Here is a 23,357-nt window from a genome sequence, read left to right as displayed (position 1 = left end):
CAGCCCACCTGATGAATATGCTGTTCTCACAAAATATTGATAAACCTAAAATTCAATAACTTCGTTATTTGTTATCTGACTTTGATGAAATTTTCAACATTTTTCTTTGTGAATTTTACTCTATTTATTTAGATATAAATATATTCAGCCCGGACCATCCCTTTAGGAAAAAAGTTGTACACAGACTCTAAGGAAGATTTACCAAATATTCGACAACAAGTGCATGTTTGGGAAAATCAATCCAAACAATGCAAAAATTTATCCAATGTTGATTATAATTTTACATGAAAATATGTTATTTCCGTATCAGACAAAAATTTTACCTTACATCTCTATCAATTTTATCAAACAAACATGCGTATTCCCTTTGACATTTTTGTACAATAGCGAAAATTTGCTAAACCTTAAGAAAAAACCTTTGAAGTTACGTCACTTGTTTATTATTATTATTTGTTTATATCATGTCTGTTTAGGGCCCCGCCCAGAGAGTGAGAACAATGCACACAAATCTAAAAATGTTGATTACTTGGTGATAAATATTTATTCATTAATAGCAATATTTCAGTATTTGGACATATACATTTTCTATCATACGACTCTATAAAGAAAAATACACAATTTGACTTTGAATTACTGACCTCTCCAATTCATTGTAAATCAATCAATCAACTCTATGGAAAGAATACATCAAGGCTCTATTTTCTCATCTTTGAAAACTAAAACAAATGTAAATATCATAATAAATATGCGCTCAAATTCTATTATTTTATTTCTATTTGTCACTTTTTATTTTTTTTTTAATTTTCAACAAACTTTCAATTATCAATATTTTTTTTTTACTTTACGCGTTTTCTGCATCACACGCTTATGTAGGTCGATATCTGCTGACAACAGAATTGTATCATTTCTCAAACTTATTTGATTTCGCTACGTTTGTCATGATGGTGTAATGTATTGAAAAACCCCCGCAAATCTTTATTAAAGAGTGAATTTTCAAAAAGATTCTGGACTCATCTTAACAAATGGATGAAGAAATCGTCAAACTTGCCAAACCAAGCATAGCACCAAGATTATTATGCATATCATGGACACTGCATAGTAGCCTATTGCATAGGATTTTATTGTGTGCCAATTGAAAAACTTGACCATTCGGCTTGCAATGCCAGATGTCAATTAAAGCCTTCAGTGCACCGCACCTTTATTTCTGTATTTCTTCCATCAACTTTATAAAAGTTGGTTTCGTTCTTCTTCAGTAGATCACATGATGAAAATTCATGATGTGACCTCGCCACTCTCCAAAGTAACATCCGGAGGTGCAGAAGGAACACTGTTTGTAGTTTGCGTGACATCGACTGACAGTTCAACCTTCTCTGATTCAGCAATGTCTTCCAGAGCTAATTGTGTCTTGTTGATATCGTTCTTGTCCTCCACAAATACATCGTCCGTCCCTTCGACATCAACGACATCGTCAATGGGTATTCTCAGATCGACACCCGACGATCTTAAAAAGTCTGTTACCGATTTTGAGACGTCCGATGACGTTCTGTTCGGCGCCAGCGATAGGATGGTTCGTATTTTGCTCGGATCTCGAGGAAATGGGATGGGTTTCCGGTTGAGACTGTTTGTCGTGCTTCTCCTTACATCGTATTCTTCTTCCACACACTTGCCAAACTGGAAATTAAAGAGTGACGAGGTGGTCCGAGAATGCCGTTTGTCTGAAGATGACAACAGTGAAGTCATGCTACGCCGTCTTTCCTCAGCCACTCTCGTTGCTAAAGCACCTGAAAGTTAATCAGAATTTGTAAAACAAATCTTTAGTACTTTGTGTACATAATGATCATCAATGTGAATGAAACAAAATAATACAAGAAAGTGACATGTACTGTCAAAGGACTGAAAACAAAATGTGCAGTAAACATTGTGGTTTATAGAGAGTCGGCGCAGATTGTTCTATCGTGAATTAACTTCGTGATCGTAAAATCATTCGTTTGGGCAAAATGAAAGCTCCATGATAATTATTTGACTGCAAAAATAGGCTACGATAGTAAAGTTATTGGGCACTGAGGTCTGTTAACAGTCAATGGTGGCCTTGGTGATGGCGGTGATGGAATCAATATCAATGTTGTTTTCTACGATGATAGTAGTGGTCACATGTGTGATTCTGGTATTGTTGGTGAGTGGTGGAGTAGGCTGGCGAGAGCAATAGTGGTGACGGTGGTTGCAAAGGCAGTGGGGCATTGCGTGTCGTCGGTAAAGGTGGTATCGGTGCTGGTAGTGGTAGTTTATAATGGAAATGATGTCGACAGTGGTTATGGTATCGATGGCATTAGTAGTGATCAAGGTGCTAGCTGTGGCAGCAGTTGTAATGTTGCTTCTGTTTGAGGTATTTATGATTGTGGCGGTGCGACTTACCATTTGTTTTTGTCCTGTTTCTGTTAACATCTAGATTCTTTACATCACCAGTAAGTAGGTCTTCTAAGCGTTCACCCGTTCTAAAAGTAAAAACAATATCGAGAAGTAAAGTTAAACAATTATATTTGAGAGTACTTCATGCCGTGATGATTAATGTGAAAAGGGAGAACATAAAAGAAATAACGGAAATGAAAAATAAAAGGACAATGAGCTAAAGAAAAATAAGTAGGAGGAAGGTAAGAATGAGAAGGGAAATTGATGGAAAAAAGAAGGAAGACAAGATAAATAGATATAAAGAGGAGAGGAGACGATATGAGGCTAAGGATAACAGATTGAAAGACGAAACAGATTGACGATGTAAATAAGATGATTAAAAAAGGAGGACAAAAGTTCAAAGAATTGACTAAGTCATCAAGCAATGCTATTTATAACATAACCGGTGATATCTGCACAAGAACATTTTTACATTTCCAAAATTTCATTGACGCATTTTGTCGTTGATGATGAAGGCCAATTATATGAAAAAAAATTAAGTAACAACATATTTTTCTGTCCAAAATGATCGAAGATTAAACACATACGAACGCAGCCAAGTCACGATATCGGTTTAAAATGATTTCCATGTCAACCATGAGCGTCATTCATGATTTCCTTCACATTTTTTTTGTTTCTTCCCGATGAGTATATTTGCTTCCCTTGTGACATAAGGGCGATGAGGATGCTTTCATTAATTACAATACTCTAAAGCAGATTCCATAATATGGACATATTTTAGGGCTGTTCAGTATTATCGTCAATCATCGAGTGAAAAATATGCATCATTTTACAAAAGATGGCAGAAATTGGCTGATTTTATCCATCAAAAAAAGTATGTATCCATTTTGCTCATTAGGAAATGCCCCCACAAAAATAAATAGATAAATAAATGAATAAAATTGAAATTAAATTTATCATAATCATAAAAAGAAGGGGGCGTGACGATCCACTTACATAGGCGGCAGTACAAACTTTGAAATTCTAGGAAGGAACGCCGCCCATGAAATAAAAAAAAACATTTTCAATAAAATTAGGGATATTACTAATATCTTACTCGTATGTGCCTCGATGAACGAAGCGGAATCGATGTGAAGCAACCAGCGTGAACACGATAAGAACTAAAAGTGCAAGAGCGCCACCAGCGATGATTGCGTACATAAAGAAGGGAGTGGGCATCGTATCTCGGAGCTCCTGCCTTTGAATGTTGCCGCTACCCCTCTCTGTGAGATTCACTTCAAAGGTATCTAAACAGGGAGAAAAATAGAATGAAATAAAATTCCTTTGAAATATGTAACAATGAAAATCGTTCCGTGGCAAAAAAAAAATTTACAAAAAACACACACGATAATTTGTCACCAGGATGATGTACACCAACTAAGAGTTGCCTCATTAGTGCTCGTCATTCTAATTTGTTGGCTTGAAATATATTTCAAGAATCAAATTGTGGTCACTTAATATTAAACGATGAAATTGAGAAACTCCATAGTGGTTTAAATTGTGGTTTATTTGCGCTCAATTCGAATCAGCTCGAGGGGACCCGTACTTACATTGCAAGGTTTTTATTTTTGGTTTGCGGAGTAGTGACAAAAATTTAAAAATAATCATTAACAGGAAAAATGAGAACTGAAGCAATAACAGTTTAACCATGGAATACAAAAAGAAACCTATATAAATATTTCTTCAGTATATATGTTTTAGATTTATGTAGGAAGTAGATAAGCTCTTTAAACCTAATTTCAGCATATTGCCCGCGGTTGGCGGAAACAGAACTTTCACCCTTGAAGTTGGGTTTCCTACGCTGTTGGCACTTTGGGTTTTTTGTTTAACATGTTCGAAGGTGACAAGGAAACCCCTTCCCGGACAAGCTCATAGCCAAGGGGCCAATGGTAATGCTCAGTAAAGTGTAAGCTATGTGGATGTGAAAGAAATCTGAGGCTACAGGGAAGGGAATGTCAATTAGCAAGTTCTAGATCTAATTAGAGGGGTGTTTGAGGACTGGACTGACTTTGAAGAGAGCAAATCGGACCCTCACAGTCCCGGCACACAGTTGCTTCAAAGGTTCCTAAGACAAGATAATATACCACAACCTAGCATGCATAGTGGTCAGGAGAGCAATTCGCACAATGTTTGGTGATCCTCTTGTTAGGCTCGTTAGGCATTCAAAAGAATCGTACAGAAACTCAGTTTTCAGAAAGGCATAAGATTCCGAAAAAACTTTGTTTTGACTCGGCAACAGGTAGCACCAACGACATCTCGCCAATGGACATGATAGATCAACCGCTCTCACAACTTAGCAATAGTACCTTGGCTGGCCGGCATGCCCTGTTAGTAAATATGTCTCTCCTGTGAATACTTTGATACGACGCTGAAAATGTACATCCCAGCTTGAAACAATATGAAAAAAATCAAACAAACTAACCTTTGCAAGCGCCAGTTATTGGCTCACAGTCGCTATCGAGACCACAGTCACAGACTTGCTTGCAACCTGACCCGAAGTAACCTCTTGGACAAGCTCTCTGGCATCTGTGATTAACAAAAATGGGATACGTTCATAATTGCACATGAATAATAATGATCACAAATTGGCTGAAACGTAGAGGCCCAAGTGGGAAGGGGCGGGAAATTAGGGGATCCAATTAACGGAAATTTGAGAACACCCTCCCGAAAAAATATAAAAAAGTAGCGTATGGAAGAAATAATCCCTTGTAATAATAAAAAATGCATTGAAGATTAATAACAAGTTTGTAATTCCCGAGCGAATTTCAATAAATCAACACTTAAGGCTCGTAATAATTTTTGCGATCCACTTCGTTCAATTAAACTTCAGTTATTAATGTCTTCACCTATAAGATTAAATAGAAAACCATTTGGTTATAACCAAATGCAAGACTCGAAAGAAAGGTGTTAGAATTTTAGGCGACCATTGACCGCAACTCATTAATGTGTTAATAACATTCCCTATTTGGCATCTTGCGGCAAGTAATGAGTAATTATAGCCATGGCCACTTAAAGATATTTCTTATATATACCATGTAGAATATGATATCTTGCTCTTCGTTTTATTGTATGATTTACGAGGAGAGAAAGTCTAGTGAATCTTAGATAATTCCATTTGGGAAACTTAGAGGATGTTGGAGTCTAGACTTTGTTTCTGTTAAATCATTTAGGTGATAAGAGTACAACATTTCACACATAAATGCCACTCATCGCTTTCCTTGAAATCTAATTTAGGCCAGACCGTCGAGATAATCAAAATCCAAATGACAATATCGAAAATACGAAAATACATATTGTAAGCTGTCTACGACTTCTTGCAACATTGGGAATATTGATATCAGAAAGTCACAAGATATTGAACAAAAGTGCTATTTAAAGTTTTGTTCAAAATGAAATAATAAAATTTTAATATCTTTTTAACTGTACATCTACTTTCCATTGGATTATTATTATTCATATCACAAATATACCAGCATTATGTTGTAATAATATTACTATTAACATTATCATCATTATCATTTGTCATTATTTTCGGTATTATTATTATTGCTATTATTTTTATAATGATCGTCATCATTGTCATCATCATTATTATTTAAATATTATATTATATTTATTTTGTAATATCTGTGTTATTGCTTGAACAACTTACGTGTCATCATTACCTTGCGAATACATTATAATAAGTTTTAGCCCTCATGATGTCTTGATTTTTTATTAATAAACTATTTATCAACATTATCATTATCATCATCATCATCATCATCGTTATCATTATTATTATAATTAATATTATTGTTCTTGCACCGTCATAATCTCCACTAACACCACAAGCAATACCACTACTACTATCACCACCAACATCATCATCGTCATCATCATCATCCTCCTCTCAACATTTATCTTTCAGTCAACTGCGTTGACTGCAAGATGAATATATATATAAAAAATGAAAGAAAGATTTTTATTATACAAAATACGTTTTTGCAGAAGGGGGGGGGGGGTGGTTAGATATTCTGATGGTGCTGATAAGCACCGAACTGTCCGAGATCAGGAGTCACTCACCAACCCGTGTTGGTACACATGGGAGTAGATCTAGGAAGTTTGAAGGTTCATGTTCCGATCAACAGGAAAGGAACATCATGCCAGACATTATCGATGTTGAAATATTACTCCCCAAGATGTCTCCATCGGGCTTATCTAATGTACACCCCGAGTAAGGTTGTCCACCTCTAAAACTCTAATAAGGTCCACAATAGTTTACTTGATCAGGGGCGATTAATCGCTGATTTGAAGATTTTTTTTATTAGTTCCTAGTCAGGCAACTGAGCGAAATGCGCATTCAACGACGATTTTGACAGAAAATTTCAATTAGCGATTAATCGCTAACCTTCGTGTTACGGGGCCCAGGACTGAACCTATAATAATCTATGAAGAAGCTGGTCTCTACATTTGAAAAAAACAAGAAGGTAAGAGGTGCCCTTGTAATCTCAAAACCTGGAGCTCGGCTCAAACTTACTTCTCTGAATAAGAGCAGAAAATATTGTACAAATGTATTTTATTATACAATGTTCTTAGTAAATGATTTTGATCTGACTGGCAGTAAGAAAATGGGGAGAGGGGAAGAAGGGGGGGGGGGGGGGGTCCAAAAATATATGGATTGATTTCACCAAAGAGGGCAGACAGTAATTTGATTTTGAATTGGCGAATGATGAACTCTTATAGAGATGAAAAGGCATGACCCTGCCCACTCACGAGAATGATGAGGAGTAGGAAGTAGAGGAGGACGAAGAGGTGGAAGACGAAGAGAGAGGGGGGATAGATGAGGATAACGAATCTGATCACTCCGGTATCTTACAGAGTATTTACTTGTTGCAATGGCGCCCTCCTCCGATTTATCATATGAAGTATTTTATTCATGTAAAATTGAGTCAAAACAGGATGGAAACATAACAAGTCAGATTGAAACCGAAAGTTACCTTTCGAGTGGGGTACATGCACAAATAGATAATTGTCGGTATTAGATTATATTTATGATTGCAATCTGAAGTGCACGAGCCAGACATAAATATTTTGGTCAAGCTTACCTTTTCCCGATATATCCAGGTGGGCAGACACAGCTTCCCGTCTCATGGTGACAAACACCGTCATGTTGGCAATTCAGGCACTTCCGCATACACCCTGGCCCATACCACCCACTTGAACAGGTGACGTTACAGTGTTCCCCCTGCCAACCGTCCTTACAAAGACACCCAACCACAGGGTCGCAGGTTCCATGATGACAGCTACACTTTTCGAGACAGCCTTTACCAAAGAAACCTTCAGCGCAGGACTCGTTACAGAATGGTCCGGTCCAGCCGTCTGGACATTGGCATCCATAGACGTGATGACAGGTCGCGTTGTTATGGCAGCTGCATCTTTCCTCGCACCGATCCCCATAGTGGCCCTCTGGACACCTGTCCTGGCAATCCCGACCCACCCAACCCGTCTTACAAACACATCCAAGTACTGGGTGACAGTCCCCATTTTCTCCACAGTTACATTTCTGAGAACAGTCTGTCCCAAATGACCCGGTGGGGCATCTATTTTGACATTGATGCCCAACCCAACCCGGTGGACATACACATCCAATTACATGATGACAATGCCCGCCGTTTTGGCAGTTGCACACATCCTGGCAATTGTCTCCAAATGTATCTTCCTTGCATGGTTGGTTGCATCGTAGTCCTTGCCACCCTCCTTTGCAAATACATCCGAGTACATTGTCACAGACAGCTCCATTTTCGCATGAGCAGACACTTGAACAGTCAAGTCCATAAAGTCCTTCAGGACAAGTTTCATTGCATGTTTGACCTGCCCACCCTGCAGAACAAACACAATTTCCTGAAACAGAGTCGCATGTTGCTCCATTAAAGCAAGAGCAAGGCTCTTGGCAGTTCGTACCATAATAGCCTTCTGGGCATGAATCTTGACAGTATTTTCCTGTCCAACCTGCTTGACATTTGCATGAGCCATTCACATGATGACATTCCCCGCCATGTTCACATCTGCAGTTCTCTGAGCAAAACTCACCGAAGGTGTTTGTAGGACACTCTTCACTACAGTTTGTACCTGTCCAGCCTGGGCGGCAGATACATGTGCCATCTCCTGGTAGACATGCTGCACCGTTTTCACATCTGCAGTCCTCCAAGCAACTAATTCCAAATCGTCCAACTGGACATGGTGAATCACAATGTTCTCCAAACCACCCCGAGGTACAACTGCAAAAACCGGTCTCGTGGTCACACTGGGCGCCATTCTTGCAAGAGCATTCACCCGTACATCCTTCGCCAAAGAACCCTGTATCGCATCTGAACTCACAGTCTTTCCCAACGTATCCTGGTAAACACGTGCACGAACCATTCACATGATGACACGATGCACCATGTAGACATGTGCAATCATTGACACATGATTGTCCAAAGGTACCATGTGGGCATTCCATGTCACAGAACTCCCCATGAAATCCTTGAAGACATGAACAAGAACCGTTTACCGAGTCACATAAAGCCCCATTCTGACACTGACATACTTCTGAACACACGTCACCGTACCGACCTTTCTCACACGGATACTGGCACCACTTGCCAGTCCAACCAGGTTCGCACTGGCAGGTTCCATACTTAGGATCGCACCCGCTTGCATGAAGACATTCACATTCTTGACTGCATCCATGACCAAAGGTTCCTGCAGGACAAGTCTCATTGCACCCTGGTCCGGTCATCCCTGATGGGCATCCACATTCTCCAGTGACGTGGTTACATTTTGCATCGTATTCACAAGAGCATGTCATCCGGCAGGCTTTCCCGTGGAAACCTTCTTCACAAACCTGGTTACAAATTTCCCCCACCCATCCAGGTAAGCACTCGCACGATCCGTCCACAGGGTTGCAACTGGCCCCGTTCATACACGAACATTTATTTCTACAATCCCTTCCGTAGTAACCCTCTGTGCATGGCACTTCACAACGTTCTCCTGTCCATCCTCCAAAGCACGAGCACTCCCCTGTGATATGATCACACTCCCCATTCTGGCAACGGCACTTGTTTCCACACTCTTCGCCATAATATCCCTCTGGACAAGTAAGATGACAGAATCGTCCCGTCCATCCTGCAGTACAGTAGCACAGACCAGTCTGGTGGTTGCATCGTCCACCGTGTTGACACCTGCAGGGTCTCTTGCATCCTGGTCCGTACCGACCCGGCTCGCATGGTACATCACACTGTCGACCTTTCCAACCAGACCGACAGAAGCAAGATCCATCCACATTGCTACATCCTGCTCCATTGTTGCAGATGCATTCGGTGACACAGTCCTTTCCGTACCAACCCCAAGGACACATCTCTGCACATCGCTCACCCATCCAACCTGGCCCGCAGGTACAAGATCCATTCACAGGGTTACAAACTCCGTTATGTTGACAGGTACACCGCTGAAGACAACCTTCGCCGTAGAATCCTGGAGCACAAGGTTCCTCACATCTATCACCCGTCCAGCCGGCTGGACAACTACAGGATGTCCCATCCAAATTAGTACAAATTCCTCCATTCATACAACTGCACCTGATATGGCAAAGAAAACAAAATAAAATGGTTTGTTAGCATTCAATGCCACTACTTCATTCCAAATCGAAACATAAATTACTTATTTGAATATTCATGACGACATTTTCTTTTCAATTCAGGTATATAATTTGTGTATTCCAAGAGGAAAAATGCTCATACGAGCATGTATAGCATCAAAACAGGTACAAAATGAAAAACAAAAATATTCATAGTGAACTTGAGAAACAACAAGCAATCTGTATCAACACAACCAAAGTATTCATAATTTTCAAGCATCATAAGGGACCAATTTGCATATTTTGATACTTAAAATCAGAAGATTAAGGAAACCATGACACGTTTGTTCTCATTTATGAATAAGAAATAGTTTTTTATTTATTTCAAGATTGTATTCTTTATGTCCAGTTGATTGATCGGTGAACGAAATTATTTCAACTTAGAGGGTTTGTATTAACAAAAAACTGACATAATTTTCTCTCATTTGAAAATTCACCAATACTTTTCTTTAGTGACCAAACTGCCTCTTTAACTAATAAGGGGACTGTTTCACAAATCCCTTCGAGGGTTACGGATGACTTAGCGCACGACTTTGCGCCAAAAAGTTGTTTTTTCTTCTCGTCAACAAACATTTGATTGCAAAGTTAAAAAATTTGTTCAAACATGAAACTCGGGTTATCTCATTAAGCAAAAGAACAAATCGAATTCGTGCTTAAAGAAAAACATAAATCAGGAACTGCTTTGTGAAACATCAGCCCGAAGACTTCCGCAGCTTTCTATTCTTGTAAGATTGCTCAAGTATCCGACCTTACAGTATCGCCATGAGATGTCTAAATTATGTGCATATGGTTGCATCATCATGGCCATTCCAACCCAGTGATTCACCTCCCAAACTCTGGCTTTACCACACACGACATCTGACGAACTACTCATCTTTAAATCATCCCAAATGTATCCCGCATCAACCCAAAATAAATCGTCGGCCTCCGGATGATTGTGATTTTCCTCAAATTTGTAGAAATGTGAAAAACAGGATACAATTGAGATCGTTTACAAAGATCGGGAACCGAAGAATTACTTGATTTGGGGCTGTCGGACCATGCCGGGATGATTTGACGAAATTGTCCACTCATTGTAAATTTGTTATTTGCACTGGCCATGGGCAGATAGGAAACCATATTCCCTTTCTGATTTTGATTTGTGGATGACAGATAATTTTGTTTAACTATATTTTTCATGGAATTTATATTTGGGGCTTTAGGGACCTCGGTAATGCATGACCCTATTTTATCAACAGACAGCATCAACGATGACCAAGCATCCAATGGGTGACCACAGTAATCTCAGCAATCAGCAGATATTTAAAATTGTTTTATCAATATCATTGCACAACTTAATAATGATATGTGATGTGCATCATATTAATGTGGATTTTGCAAATCATCTCTGACAAAAACACATCCGAATACACTGATCCCGATACAGATTTGGTTAGAGGCCCAACTGTCCCTCATTTCTTACACTGGCTAAACATGACGGAAGAAAACTCCAAATATCGTCTTAAATTGAGGAAGGTTGTCTCGATCTTAGAGAGTGAAATGTTTGTTTTATTTCCCCTTGTTTAAATAGCAAGGTTTCTTAGGAAAGAAAAGTAACACTCACAATCTTCAGTATCTTTGGAAATTCAATATAATAATCATGATAACAATAATGATTATAATAATGATAATAAAGTCTTTTTATTGTGAATTTCAGACGTGTAAGGACTCTCAATGCGCTGTACAGAAATAAAATTATACATTATCAATTAGAACAGTGGAAATTAATAAATATTTACACTTGATTAATTACTTGATTACATAATACAACAACATTAATCGATTACTTCTGGCTTACAAGGAATAATATCTTTATTGATTTAGTTGGGTATTGAAAAGGAAGGAAGGCTTGAAAATACAAAGGAAGATATTAAAAAAAAATACTCGTATGCAGATTTCACGGACAAAATGACCCTTGGAAGCAGGGGTGCTGGGGCTGCTTAAGCACCCCCGAGATTTTCCTTGAGGGTGTTGCGAGTAGTTGTTAAAAGATTGAGAAATGTTAGCAAAACGACCTGTATTTTGTAGTGAAAATTTTTTTATTTCATTTTTCTTATTTTTATATTTTTGGTCAAATTTCTCAGGACCAAAAATAACCTTCAGTAATTCTGTAGTAATTATTATTTTTTTTTATTTATTTTTGTTTTGCTTGTCAAATTTACATCATCAGCCCCAGTCAAAAAATCGTTCCAAGGGCCCTCATGGACAATGTTGAAGAAACCTTGAATTGGAGAAAAAAAACATGGTCTATCATCCATTCAAAATGATTCCGTTCATTTTCCTCTGGATGTTCTAATTCCTAGCCTAATCATGATTATTCTTATTTACCTGATATCACAGTTTTCGCCAACCCATCCCGGTTGGCAATCACATGTCCCCGTCACCGCATCACAGGCTGCTCCATTCGCACACCCGCAAACACTTGTACATCCGGGTCCGAACCGACCTGGGTCGCAGACCTGTTCACACTGATTACCCTGTAAGCCAGGTGGACAGGTGCAAGTGCCGTTCACACTGCTACAGATTGTATTTGGGGGACAGTCACAGGGATTAGCACAGCTACGGCCCCATGTACCCGACCTGCAGGCTGTTTAAAAAAAAATAGAGTTAGACGGAAATTAAACAAAGTGAATTACATACATGACATAAGCATATGGGAAACTTTCATCATATAATTTATTATGTAGTTCAGCCTAGGTTGGGGCTCCTGGTTCGAATCTTTAAAAATTCTTAACCCAGGAGAAGACGGGAACTTGGAAAATTGTTTTGAAAATAATTGCAGCGACATTGTGTTAAAGAGCATATATCAGTATACCAAAATATTGAATGGTCGGTAAAGATATTGTACTATGAATAATACAAAAGCATGAATTATAACATGCATTTTAAATAACAAAGATACAAAGGGTTTTACTCAAAGGAAATCTAATTTCTGTACACATCCTTCTTCATGTTCTTCATAATTATTTCGTGTGTCGCGACAAAATGCATGACAAATGATTTCAACTCTTCGAAAAGAATCTCATCCAGACGTTTTTATTTCTTCCATATTTATCTTCAAGCCATCTGTGTCAACCTGTCGGTGGACTAATTACAAGTCTAGCTCCCAATGACTCCGTGAAAGTGCAAGGTGACCCGATGATCACTAAGCTTTCTGTGCAGTCGGAAAGCATCAATTGGCAACGCTAATTTAGCCACGCCCATCGAGAGCGTAAACAAGTTCATTAGTACATTATATGCGAGTAGCCGTTGACTGAGAGAGGGAGAAGAATGATCGGATTTAAGTTTAGTTGGAATTCAGTCGGTCGATAGAGTGAAGTCTACGCAGAGAATTTAAGTGAATTAAAGCTAGATTAGATTTGGGAACTGTTAGCAGTGCGGATATGTTTCTTTCAATGGCAAAAACTAAATAAAAGTAACGATCGTTGAAACGTCAGAAGTTACGGCAAAAAGCAATATATTAATATGTTATCAAAGTGATGCGAAATAAGACCTATTTTTCTATATTTAGGGAGTCTGTATTTCTTACAAATTTTGTTCGGCTATACAAACACAGAAACGAGATTAATCATAACAAGACTTGACAAATATGATGCAGATTATTTTCGAACGCTCGGATTAAGATGGAATCATAATTTATTCATAATTATCATTCCAAGGTTTATTCCTATCCAACTTTCATGATTCTCGTCACCCAAATATCACCGAAACTGTTTTAGATTCCTTCTCTGATGGCATTCCCCCAACGCATTATCCATCTCGAATAAAAATGTTAAAAGAAGCACCGAATGACCTTAGAGTAACCCCCTTGTCTGCGCTTAACACATCATGTCTTAACAATTTTTGTCAAGTTCATTCTGTGCGATGACACACTTATTAATACCGACAGGGGCTTATCTATTTTATCTTGGGTACAAACAGTTTCTTGGGATAACTCAATGTCCATCTTTATATCCTAGATACAGTATGACAAATTGCGGTACACTTGCTTCAGTTTTAACTGTTTAATCCACCCCTCCTTCACCTGATTGTCTGCGAGGCCTTGAGTCAGAGAAAAATCTCATGTTTTCGACCACCACAACTCTGATAGAAAAAGAAGAATCCATTACTTTGAGACCTTCGAAGAGTACACACTTGACCAATATGTGGGTAACAGTTGCATGAGGTTAATCAAGTCATCTTAATCATGTTAATGCATTTTCTTATCCAGGAGCCTGTAACAAAAATTAAGCGCTCACCTGATTAAACGATTTACTCGTAGCCCCCCCCCCCCAAAAAAAAAAAAATGGACGTACTGTCTGATAAACAATGAAAACATTACTTTGGAGGGAACGGGAACTGAATAAAAGACATTTTATGGTTTGTTTTGGGGGTGCAATCTTTTCTACAGTTTATTCTTAAGTTTGAGTGAGGGGACGACGCCTCTCATACCATCTCAACATCACACGCAGCCACCGACACTCATAGAAAAACACAAAAGGATATAATTTTTTTTCGCTGAATCGCTTGTAAACGTTAGTAAAAGGCAGCAGTAAGCAAACCCGACGAAGGCTTCTGCCTTTTGCCTTTTCATTCAAGACGAAATAAGATAATCCATAAAAAGTACATCCATTGACAAGATAGTGTCCACCCGTGTTAAGATGGGATATCCAATGCTTCCTCATCAGGAAGTCTTAATGTTTCCTTCATTCATATTGGCTACCAGTCAAGAAGGAAAACAGAACTGACTCTGTACGTTGAAGCTCCCATCTATACCGGACCAATCTTAAATGGAACACATCCCGAAACGGAGAAGCACCAAGGATTAAGTTATTAAACACTTCTCAATCGGGATTGATTAGGGGCGCCACTCAACGCGGAAACTTTACGTCGGAGCGCGGAAATAGAGGGAGGGGGACCCGTGCGAAGGAATTATGGGGAAATGAAAAGCAACATTTTTATATTGGGACCATTTCCAACTGAAGGTTTCAATTTGGAAAGGGATTGGGATGGAGAATGATTCAGGGAAATGTACTTCTCCGAATGAATATTTGCCATGTATACATCAGCTCGAAGAGGTAATAATACCTACAAATACGCATACAGTCATGTCTCACTTAAAAAAACATTTACTTCGTCATCTTTAATTCAATGGCGGTGGTGGCATAATAGAGAAAAATTACTTAAACGGGGGGGGGGGGGTCGATAAATAGATTACAAATTTTCTCAGAAAAGAGCTGTCGTAGCCCATTGGTTAGAACTGACGCCTCTATATACCGCGTTCGAAGGCAGTTCTGCAACTGATTGACAGACAGAGCAAGGCATAAACTTGTATAATCGCTTTTTGTAAGACAATAACCATATCCAATAAATTCTGATTCTATGCGACGAATAAGAAGGTTTTTTTAATTAGATCTTTCAAGTGGTTTGTAATATTCACTCTCAGAAATACCAATCATGCAAACATATCGTCTTGTTCACAGCTCACTGTAGTCTAAGCAAAGAACCCAAGAATTCGGACATCGTTTTTATTGAATTTGGGGAACTCCAAGTGTAATTGAGAAACGGTTGCACATCGGATATATCCCGGATGTTTGTCTGTAAAATTTTGACAGCCCACAAATGCAATGCCGTCAAGATTAGGGAGTAGATCAGAGCTCACTTGAGAAGGAGTAAGAAACAAGCACCCCTTCGACATTGGGCGCCACCTCATGTTCCACTTGTCGGGAAGACGAAGAGATTAACAACGATTGGGGGTAATGAATGGTTGACATGTATGGTGATTTGCTAACAGAAACCAAGCACCATGTTTTAAACGAGAAGCAGTTTATTTCTGAGATAGGGAACCCTATCTCATAGAGGGAAATACCTATTAATTAGTTCCCCCATCATATTTGTTGATGGTATCAGGTGTTGGTTTCACGAAAACGTCCTAAGATCAACTCGTCGAAAACCTCTCTAAACTGAACCGAGTGTAACAAGTTTATAATTATTATTTGAAAACAGGCTCACCCTCTTAACTCTTTTGTGAAACAGTCTCCATTGCTAAATACCTTAACACAAATGGTAAATAGATAACGTGCATAACTCTACTCCGACTGCACTGCAAATACTCCGGTGTTTATTTACCACCAGACCGGAATCTATACACATGTATGTCCACACCAGAGAAATATTGAAACAACACCAGTTTGGAATCTAGCCGATGCTGTTTTAATACTAATTGGTGTTATATAAACACCTATCTGCATGGTGTTAGACAAAAACCAAACTGGTGTTGCTTAACACTTCTCTGGTGTGTACATAATACCGGGCTGGTGTTAAATCAACAACGATTTTTTTTTGCAGTGTGGGCATTTTTTTTTACAAATTAAATTTATATCTATACAAAATGTTTTAAGCAAAGATAACTGTTGAATTTAAATAATTAATGCTGGGAAAATGAATAAAACAGGTGTATAGCAGACAACAAACTGAAATCTTAAAGACATGTTGTCATGGTTGTGGGGATTTATATCAGTACTCCTAACGTAGGGTTCCGGTTCCCGGGTGGCGCGTTGGTTTAAAAATGGGCACCTCCATGACCTCAGTTTGAGGACGAATGTCCTGCACTACGACTCAAATACCTCCTGCACATGCTTCAGGTATAGTAACTCGCAATCACTTCTTGTTTCCCTGAAGACGACAAGAACACACTTGTCAAAACGTCGAGTTTGGGTGGTCCTTTTAAGGATCAACAATTGCCCACGAAAGATGAAACCCGCAACACTCTTCTTCTTCGCCATGGAAACTTTCAAAAGTAACATCACCGCTTGTTGACGCCATTTTGAAATCAATTTCCGGGTATTATAGGGACAAGTATTATGACAACATGGTATATCATTCGGAAATACTATATTTATTTATGACACCATCAATCATGGTCATGATTTTTTATGAAACATGAGAAAGACAAACTTTCGCAGTTGTTTGTCGACATATCGAACAATTTCACCAAAAAATATAACATAAAACGCTTAATTACCATCGATTGCAAACCACGAAACGATATCAGATGGTATTCAGAGTCCAAATCTGAAACACAATTCGACGGGAAATGCTATTACCATGACAAAGAGAATGACGATTGACGTAAAAAGATAGCAGTCTTCCTGCCAAATATTTTGACCAACGTGATTGATATAGAAGGCAGTAACCTTCAGATAACAATAAAAACAAAACTAGGCGGAAATTTTACTATTAAAAGCAGCAGAAAAAAATTCAAAATTTATATTTATGAATTACCAAAATAAATGTTTAATAAAAGCTATGGCTTGGAATAACTATTATGAGTCTTTTTTTATCTGAAACAGTAGTCATTGTGATCATCGCGGATTTTTACCCTCCTCATCGGTATTTGCCGAGAAAATTTGAATATGAAGATGTCGTTGACTACACTAATCATAAATGCCGTGACGGGGCGAATTGGAATACCGATGTCAGGACGTGCAGGACGAAGCTGCGTGAGGACTTCGTCGATATAGATGTAGGATAATACGATTTCTAATGAAAAGAGCTGATGAATTAAAAAAAAAAAGCTTTGTGTTTTCTTAAATTGTTTCTTGGCATTTGATATCATTGATTCCATAGTTTGGAATGATAATTCAAGTTGGCGCGATATATATAGGATATGACGTCTGGAGCCCTTTTTAAACATAATCATGCATTCTCGGATAATGACTGATGATTATTCAGATTTATTAATGATTCTTCGTCGGGTTCGCCTTGACAAAGTCTATACAATCAACATTAAATGTTGAATTTGACTTTGAAACATATTAAAGACATAAGCCCTAACAATTTGAAAAAAAATCAGATCGAGAAGAAAAACCTTGGTTTTAAAGAAGTGGAACACTAGTAAAGCCATGCAAACCGGCCTGTTATGGCGCCGTTTATTGCGGTCACCAATACTTTAATCCGGCTGACCACGTGATCTCGGAAGTGCGCCCTTATCTCGGGAATCTCGCGCCATCCTCAAGACGTAAGGTCATATCATAGCACATCATGGTCACATTCTCTCCATCCTCCATGTCCTCTCTGGACATGCTGGAAGCATATTCTAATCTTATCTGAACAGTCGGCTTGGATGAGAGGATAGGGGATACTCCGGCCCATTAGCCAAATGTTCCTTATCATGATTTTGTTTTAGCTTACATGTTTAGAAGTGAGATCGGGCAATGTCACAGAGCAAAGCACCGTTGAAAAATGCCTACCGCCCCACAGTATATTCATGGCCAATATCATGAATATGGGTCCATTTTAAGACAACTTGACAACATTTACCGACGAGAATAAAACTAAATGCTCGAACCACAATGATGTTTGGATTGTTATGTCTTGGTTAGAGGGCTATTAACGTAAACAAATTTACCCTTAACGCATAATACAAACTAATATAATGTACAGTAAATATTATACATAGGCCCATTGCTTTCCTTTCACAATGTTCATCAAGATGAAGACATACACATCTATCCATTTTTAATCGGTAAAATAATTTCCTTCTTCTCTTCATAGATTTCATAGCCCATAGAATGTTCGTTTGCCATATTCTAACCATTTTACATGAAATGCATTTAGACTATCAACAAATATTTTGTTAGATTAATAGCAATGAACACGATATCGTTAAGACAGTGTACAGAGAAGATCCCGAAAGTTTTCTTCCGATGAAGGCGGGAGCCGAAAAGGGCCGCTCAGATGTGTACGAACGAAACATGCTATTTCAAGAATGTATAGATAAGGGTAAATCAATAAGGTAACTTGTTCATAGATGTGATACCACTCTGACATGACTTGAATGGTATTTCAATCTTTAAATGATGTCTATGTCTGACTGGTCATGATCGCGTAATTCTAAAGTCATGTATTTCCATACTGAAGCCTATCAGTAGGTTTGACCAAGGAATCGTTAGTCCAACTCCCATTTTCCTGGTTTGACTAAATGATATAGCCTATCTCATATAGTTTTGATTATCATAAGCCATATTCACCCTAAAGCTATTCTGACCATGAAGGCAATGAACAATTATTCGAAAAAACGAATTTCCCTATCAAAAATGCAATTTTTAATGGGCACTGCATGTCCAGATATTTAACAGTCTTAATTTCCAAAGCATAGCTTCTAATTACTTCGTAAAGAAAGACATTAGAATTCCACAGATAGCAAATCCCAAGTTACCCTCTGCGTGGCATCTGTATTTCCATTTACTTCTAAGCGTGTCCATCTTATACAAAAGGGTGTCAGAAGAACCATCTGTAATTGCTGTCATTAATCACTATTAATAATCGATTGACATGACTGACTATTTCTTATATCAGGAAAGTGATTTCACCATTAATTGTTTCTCATTAAACCATCAGAAATAGATTGGATGACTAACTGATCCCAAATGTTTGTTTGAGTTACTCGAGGGAGTCGAGGGTCAGAATGTTTAAAGATGAAATTTGACTCGAAATGTACCAAAGAACAAAAAGTTATATATATATATTTCATGAATTTCGAATAAGATATACTTTTTCACGAATTTCGAATAAGAAATAATAGCGGCTGATTCATCTTTGTCCATGGATTTATCCTGTAGAGAAACACTATTGTGAAATTGTGAAGTTTTAGGAAAATGCAAAAAAAATAAAATGATAAAATGAAGGGGAATTGTTTTTTGTTCAAAGTCACCAAAAAAGTGCGAAAAGGGACAATGTGGTCTCGACTTTAATATTTCATGTAAATTCATGTTATTAAACCAATGATTTAAATTAATGTAGTGACTTTAAATAATGCAATACAATGAAAAGAAATGTATAAATAAATGAATAAATAAACAAACGAACAAATGAATGAATGAATAAGGAACGAACAATTTATTGTATTAATGAACGAACGAACAAACGACGAATGAATGAATGAATCATTAAATCAATCAATCAATCAATCAAAGAATGAATAAACGAATGAATGTATAAATGAATTAATGGGGAAAAATAAATATATATAAATGAAATTAATGAGTAAAACGGACTTACGATCAGGGCATTCATTCCCTATTTTCCTCCATCCAGGACAGCAATCTAAAACCACCTCATTACGTCCTGAAATCTCCTCCCTAAAATGAAATTAAAATAGATAAAAGGCTTAAAAAGTATGAATTACAACTTTGTCTCTGCTACACTCTGATTGCAAAGATGATTGTAATGGGGACACTTAATAGAAGATTTATTCATAAATGACTATAATTGTCAAATATTCTTGTCAAATTAATATGAAAATGAAAATAATTTTCATTCCTTTAAAAGACATTCTATTAAAGAAAAAAATAGAGAATGTTCTGTTTTGCAGTATCTAAATAATTATATAGAGTTGAATCGTTACCAAAAATTCTGTACAAGAATTTAAGTTTAATGACTTTGCAAATAATGACACTGGAAAGCAAAATCGAAGGAAAATGTAATTATCAATACCTTTATCTTGCATGTATCATGTGTATTGCACAGTTTCTTTTTGTTTAAACGAACTCCCAGTAAACGCTCGACAGATATCGACCTCTGATATTTGAGACGAAATACCAGTGTGTCAACTTTTTGAATAATTTTTGGAGGTTGCTTTTTGAGTCACGGACTCGGGACTATAGGAAGCCTGTTGTTTGAATCATGTATATCATGAGCTGAGTTATCATCATGCAAACAAACAATTGTTAAGGAAACCACACTACTAACAGACAGATACAGGGTGGGTAGAACTTTCCTTTCTGTTTCCTCTCCAGGCCAATACGATTGCGGCGTTTATTTCAGTGGAAATTCATTTGAATCGACCATGAACTCAAACAAAAGATAACAAGACTGATAAAACTGTAATCATCAATTTGTGCTTTCATGCTTTTGTTTGATGCAACGCATTCAATTGATAATCTGGGATTAGACGAGGTAAACGTTCTTTTTAATGTCCCACTAGAGCTTTTAATATTGATTTGGATAAAAATTAGTTGATGAATCATGATATTAGTCATGTTTCTTTCTTTTTTTTTATGGGATTTCCCGCTTTCTGTCATGACGATTTCACGCTATCATACGATAACGCACATAGTTATTACGTATATTTTGTCTTTATAGTGCCTTTCCATTGTGATATGCCCAAAGTGCTTTACAATAGGCCTATGCAAAATAAACAATATTGATTGTGATCTCCAGGTACTTACAACTTAATATTCATAAGAGAGAAATCATGAAACAGGTTTTTAATTGTTAAAAAGAAAAAAAAAGTACTGAATGTCAAGAGCGAATGCCAAAGACGCTACTATAGAGTTTCTTGTATCCTAATTACTTTTGGTGACACCATAGTGTCACACGATACGATTTTGTCAAACCAAAAAAATATTTCAGTGCGATTTAAGTTGTGTCACTTATGAAGGGAGGGGGTGATTTACTACATATTGGAGAATTCACGCATAATTTCGGTATATCATGCACTCAACCACATTTCTTTACAAAGGTGCGGTCTTGTATTTAATTTCCCCGGCAAATTTTTAACACTGATCTATTGATAAAAATGGAATATGGTAACCCTGATAGGTATAATCGGGTGATTCATTGCCGACCAACTTTAGACCAAGCAGACGAGCTATATTTATCGGACCCTGACGGACCCGCTAAGTGGACCTTCCTTTGTGCATTTGAATTTGGAGGCCTGGTGATCGGCTTTATGAATTTTCCTAAACCTGAATAAATGGTTTGTCCTGATCCAAGCCTGACTTTGTGTCAACAATCAAGGGCAAGCTCATCGCAAAAGATTGGTAAAAGAGGCAGGAAATAGGCAGTGAAACCACGGAGGATATGTAGACCAACAATTTTAAGCCCAGTATTAGAAGGAAATGTCATGTTTTAGATTGCTGTCATTTGACTTTGAGTTGTGGTAGTATAGTTTACCACAATCATGTCAATAACAGTCTAACCTTGGGTTAATAAGGTGGAAAATATTTGAATAAAGTGGAGAAACTCTTAAACTCGTCCCAATAACATTCTGTCAATATGCACAGAAATACTCCAATACTCAATATTGATTGAAATAATGTGATTTTGATATATTATCAAACTGGTTAAAGTATAATTTTCTAAAAATATTTTCTCCTCTGACCGCCAATATATTGGCTATTCGATTAATCAACATTTCCATACAATGAACTACAATGCCCATGATACCACTTGCAAGCTTTATCCATTGCTATGTCAGGAAAGCCTAACGAAAATTTCAGACTGTCTTATTAAATGTAATTTAACGATCATTATACTTGCATGCCTTGTAAAGTATGCAGGCCTATAAATATAAATACATTGCAAAATTGGTCAATAACATAATGGTCACTTGACCCCTCTATGACCGTCAAAAGAAATGATGACTAAATGATGATAAATCGAATAAAAATGGTAATTCATACTTGAGTAATTGAAACACTTAGCTCTTCACAAGGGACTTTTAGTGTGATGCGACAATTACATGACCTTACAGGGTTCACAACTATAGTGTTGTCGGTAGCAGTTTACACAGCCAGTTATTTGGGTGACTTTTCTTTTGTTGTGTTGTACAAAACGGGTGTTGTATTCCAAATCGCCCAGCTATTTCACCAACAAAAGCGAGTAATGTTAACAACCGCAATTGTTGATATACAATTCTTCGTTGTCCTTCCAACTTGCATGACAAATAGGATAGGAATGAAAATTTGACGAAATGTTCATTAGGTAAAGATGGGGGCTGAGAATTCCCCTCCCCAAAGAAAAGATATAGATAGATGCACTCTTAAAATGGTTGGGCAAACAATGCCCAACTTTTAACCAACCCTGGGCAACATACTGTCCACGCAACTATTGGTTAAAATCTGCCCAAATTGGGTAATAAAAACTAATAATTGGGTAATAAATTTGCTCAATTGCTTAATAATTGCCCAGAATAATATATAAATATCATATACATATTTTACCAACATACATTACCCAACAGAGTGGGCAGTATGTTGCCCAACATCATATGTGTGTAGATAGATAGATAGATTGATAGATAGATAGATGGATAGATAGATATATCGATATATTGATAGATAGATCGATAGATAGATAGATATACAGACAGACAGAAAGATAGGTAAGTAGGTAGATTCATAGATAGATAGATAGGTAGATAGATGGGTAGATAGATTGATTGATTGAC

At 37.6% G+C, this 23,357-nt stretch overlaps 1 protein-coding gene across 2 annotated transcripts in view; it reads right to left on the bottom strand.

The window, feature by feature from the left end:
• Nucleotides 1–603: 603 nt before the first annotated feature.
• LOC121411549 (multiple epidermal growth factor-like domains protein 6) overlaps nucleotides 604–23,357 on the bottom strand; it is a 46,927-nt gene continuing 24,173 nt past the window's right edge. The window contains exons 2-8 of one of the 2 annotated variants that reach the window (XM_041604341.1): nucleotides 20,186–20,265; nucleotides 12,473–12,731; nucleotides 7,533–10,046; nucleotides 4,868–4,971; nucleotides 3,503–3,680; nucleotides 2,413–2,492; nucleotides 604–1,781 (exon numbers count right to left, since the gene is read on the bottom strand). In XM_041604341.1, coding sequence (XP_041460275.1) covers nucleotides 1,273–1,781; nucleotides 2,413–2,492; nucleotides 3,503–3,680; nucleotides 4,868–4,971; nucleotides 7,533–10,046; nucleotides 12,473–12,731; nucleotides 20,186–20,265 — 3,724 coding nt within the window. In that variant the 3' untranslated portion in view covers nucleotides 604–1,272. Of the gene's footprint in view, nucleotides 1,782–2,412; nucleotides 2,493–3,502; nucleotides 3,693–4,867; nucleotides 4,972–7,532; nucleotides 10,047–12,472; nucleotides 12,732–20,185; nucleotides 20,266–23,357 lie in introns of both variants that reach the window. The other variant, XM_041604340.1, reaches the window with a different exon arrangement.

This window comes from Lytechinus variegatus, chromosome 3 (genome assembly GCF_018143015.1).
Source record: "Lytechinus variegatus isolate NC3 chromosome 3, Lvar_3.0, whole genome shotgun sequence".
In the NCBI taxonomy this organism is placed as follows: Eukaryota; Metazoa; Echinodermata; class Echinoidea; order Temnopleuroida; family Toxopneustidae; genus Lytechinus; species Lytechinus variegatus.
Note: the sequence above shows the minus strand (reverse complement) of the source record. Positions and strands in the feature narration are given on the sequence as shown.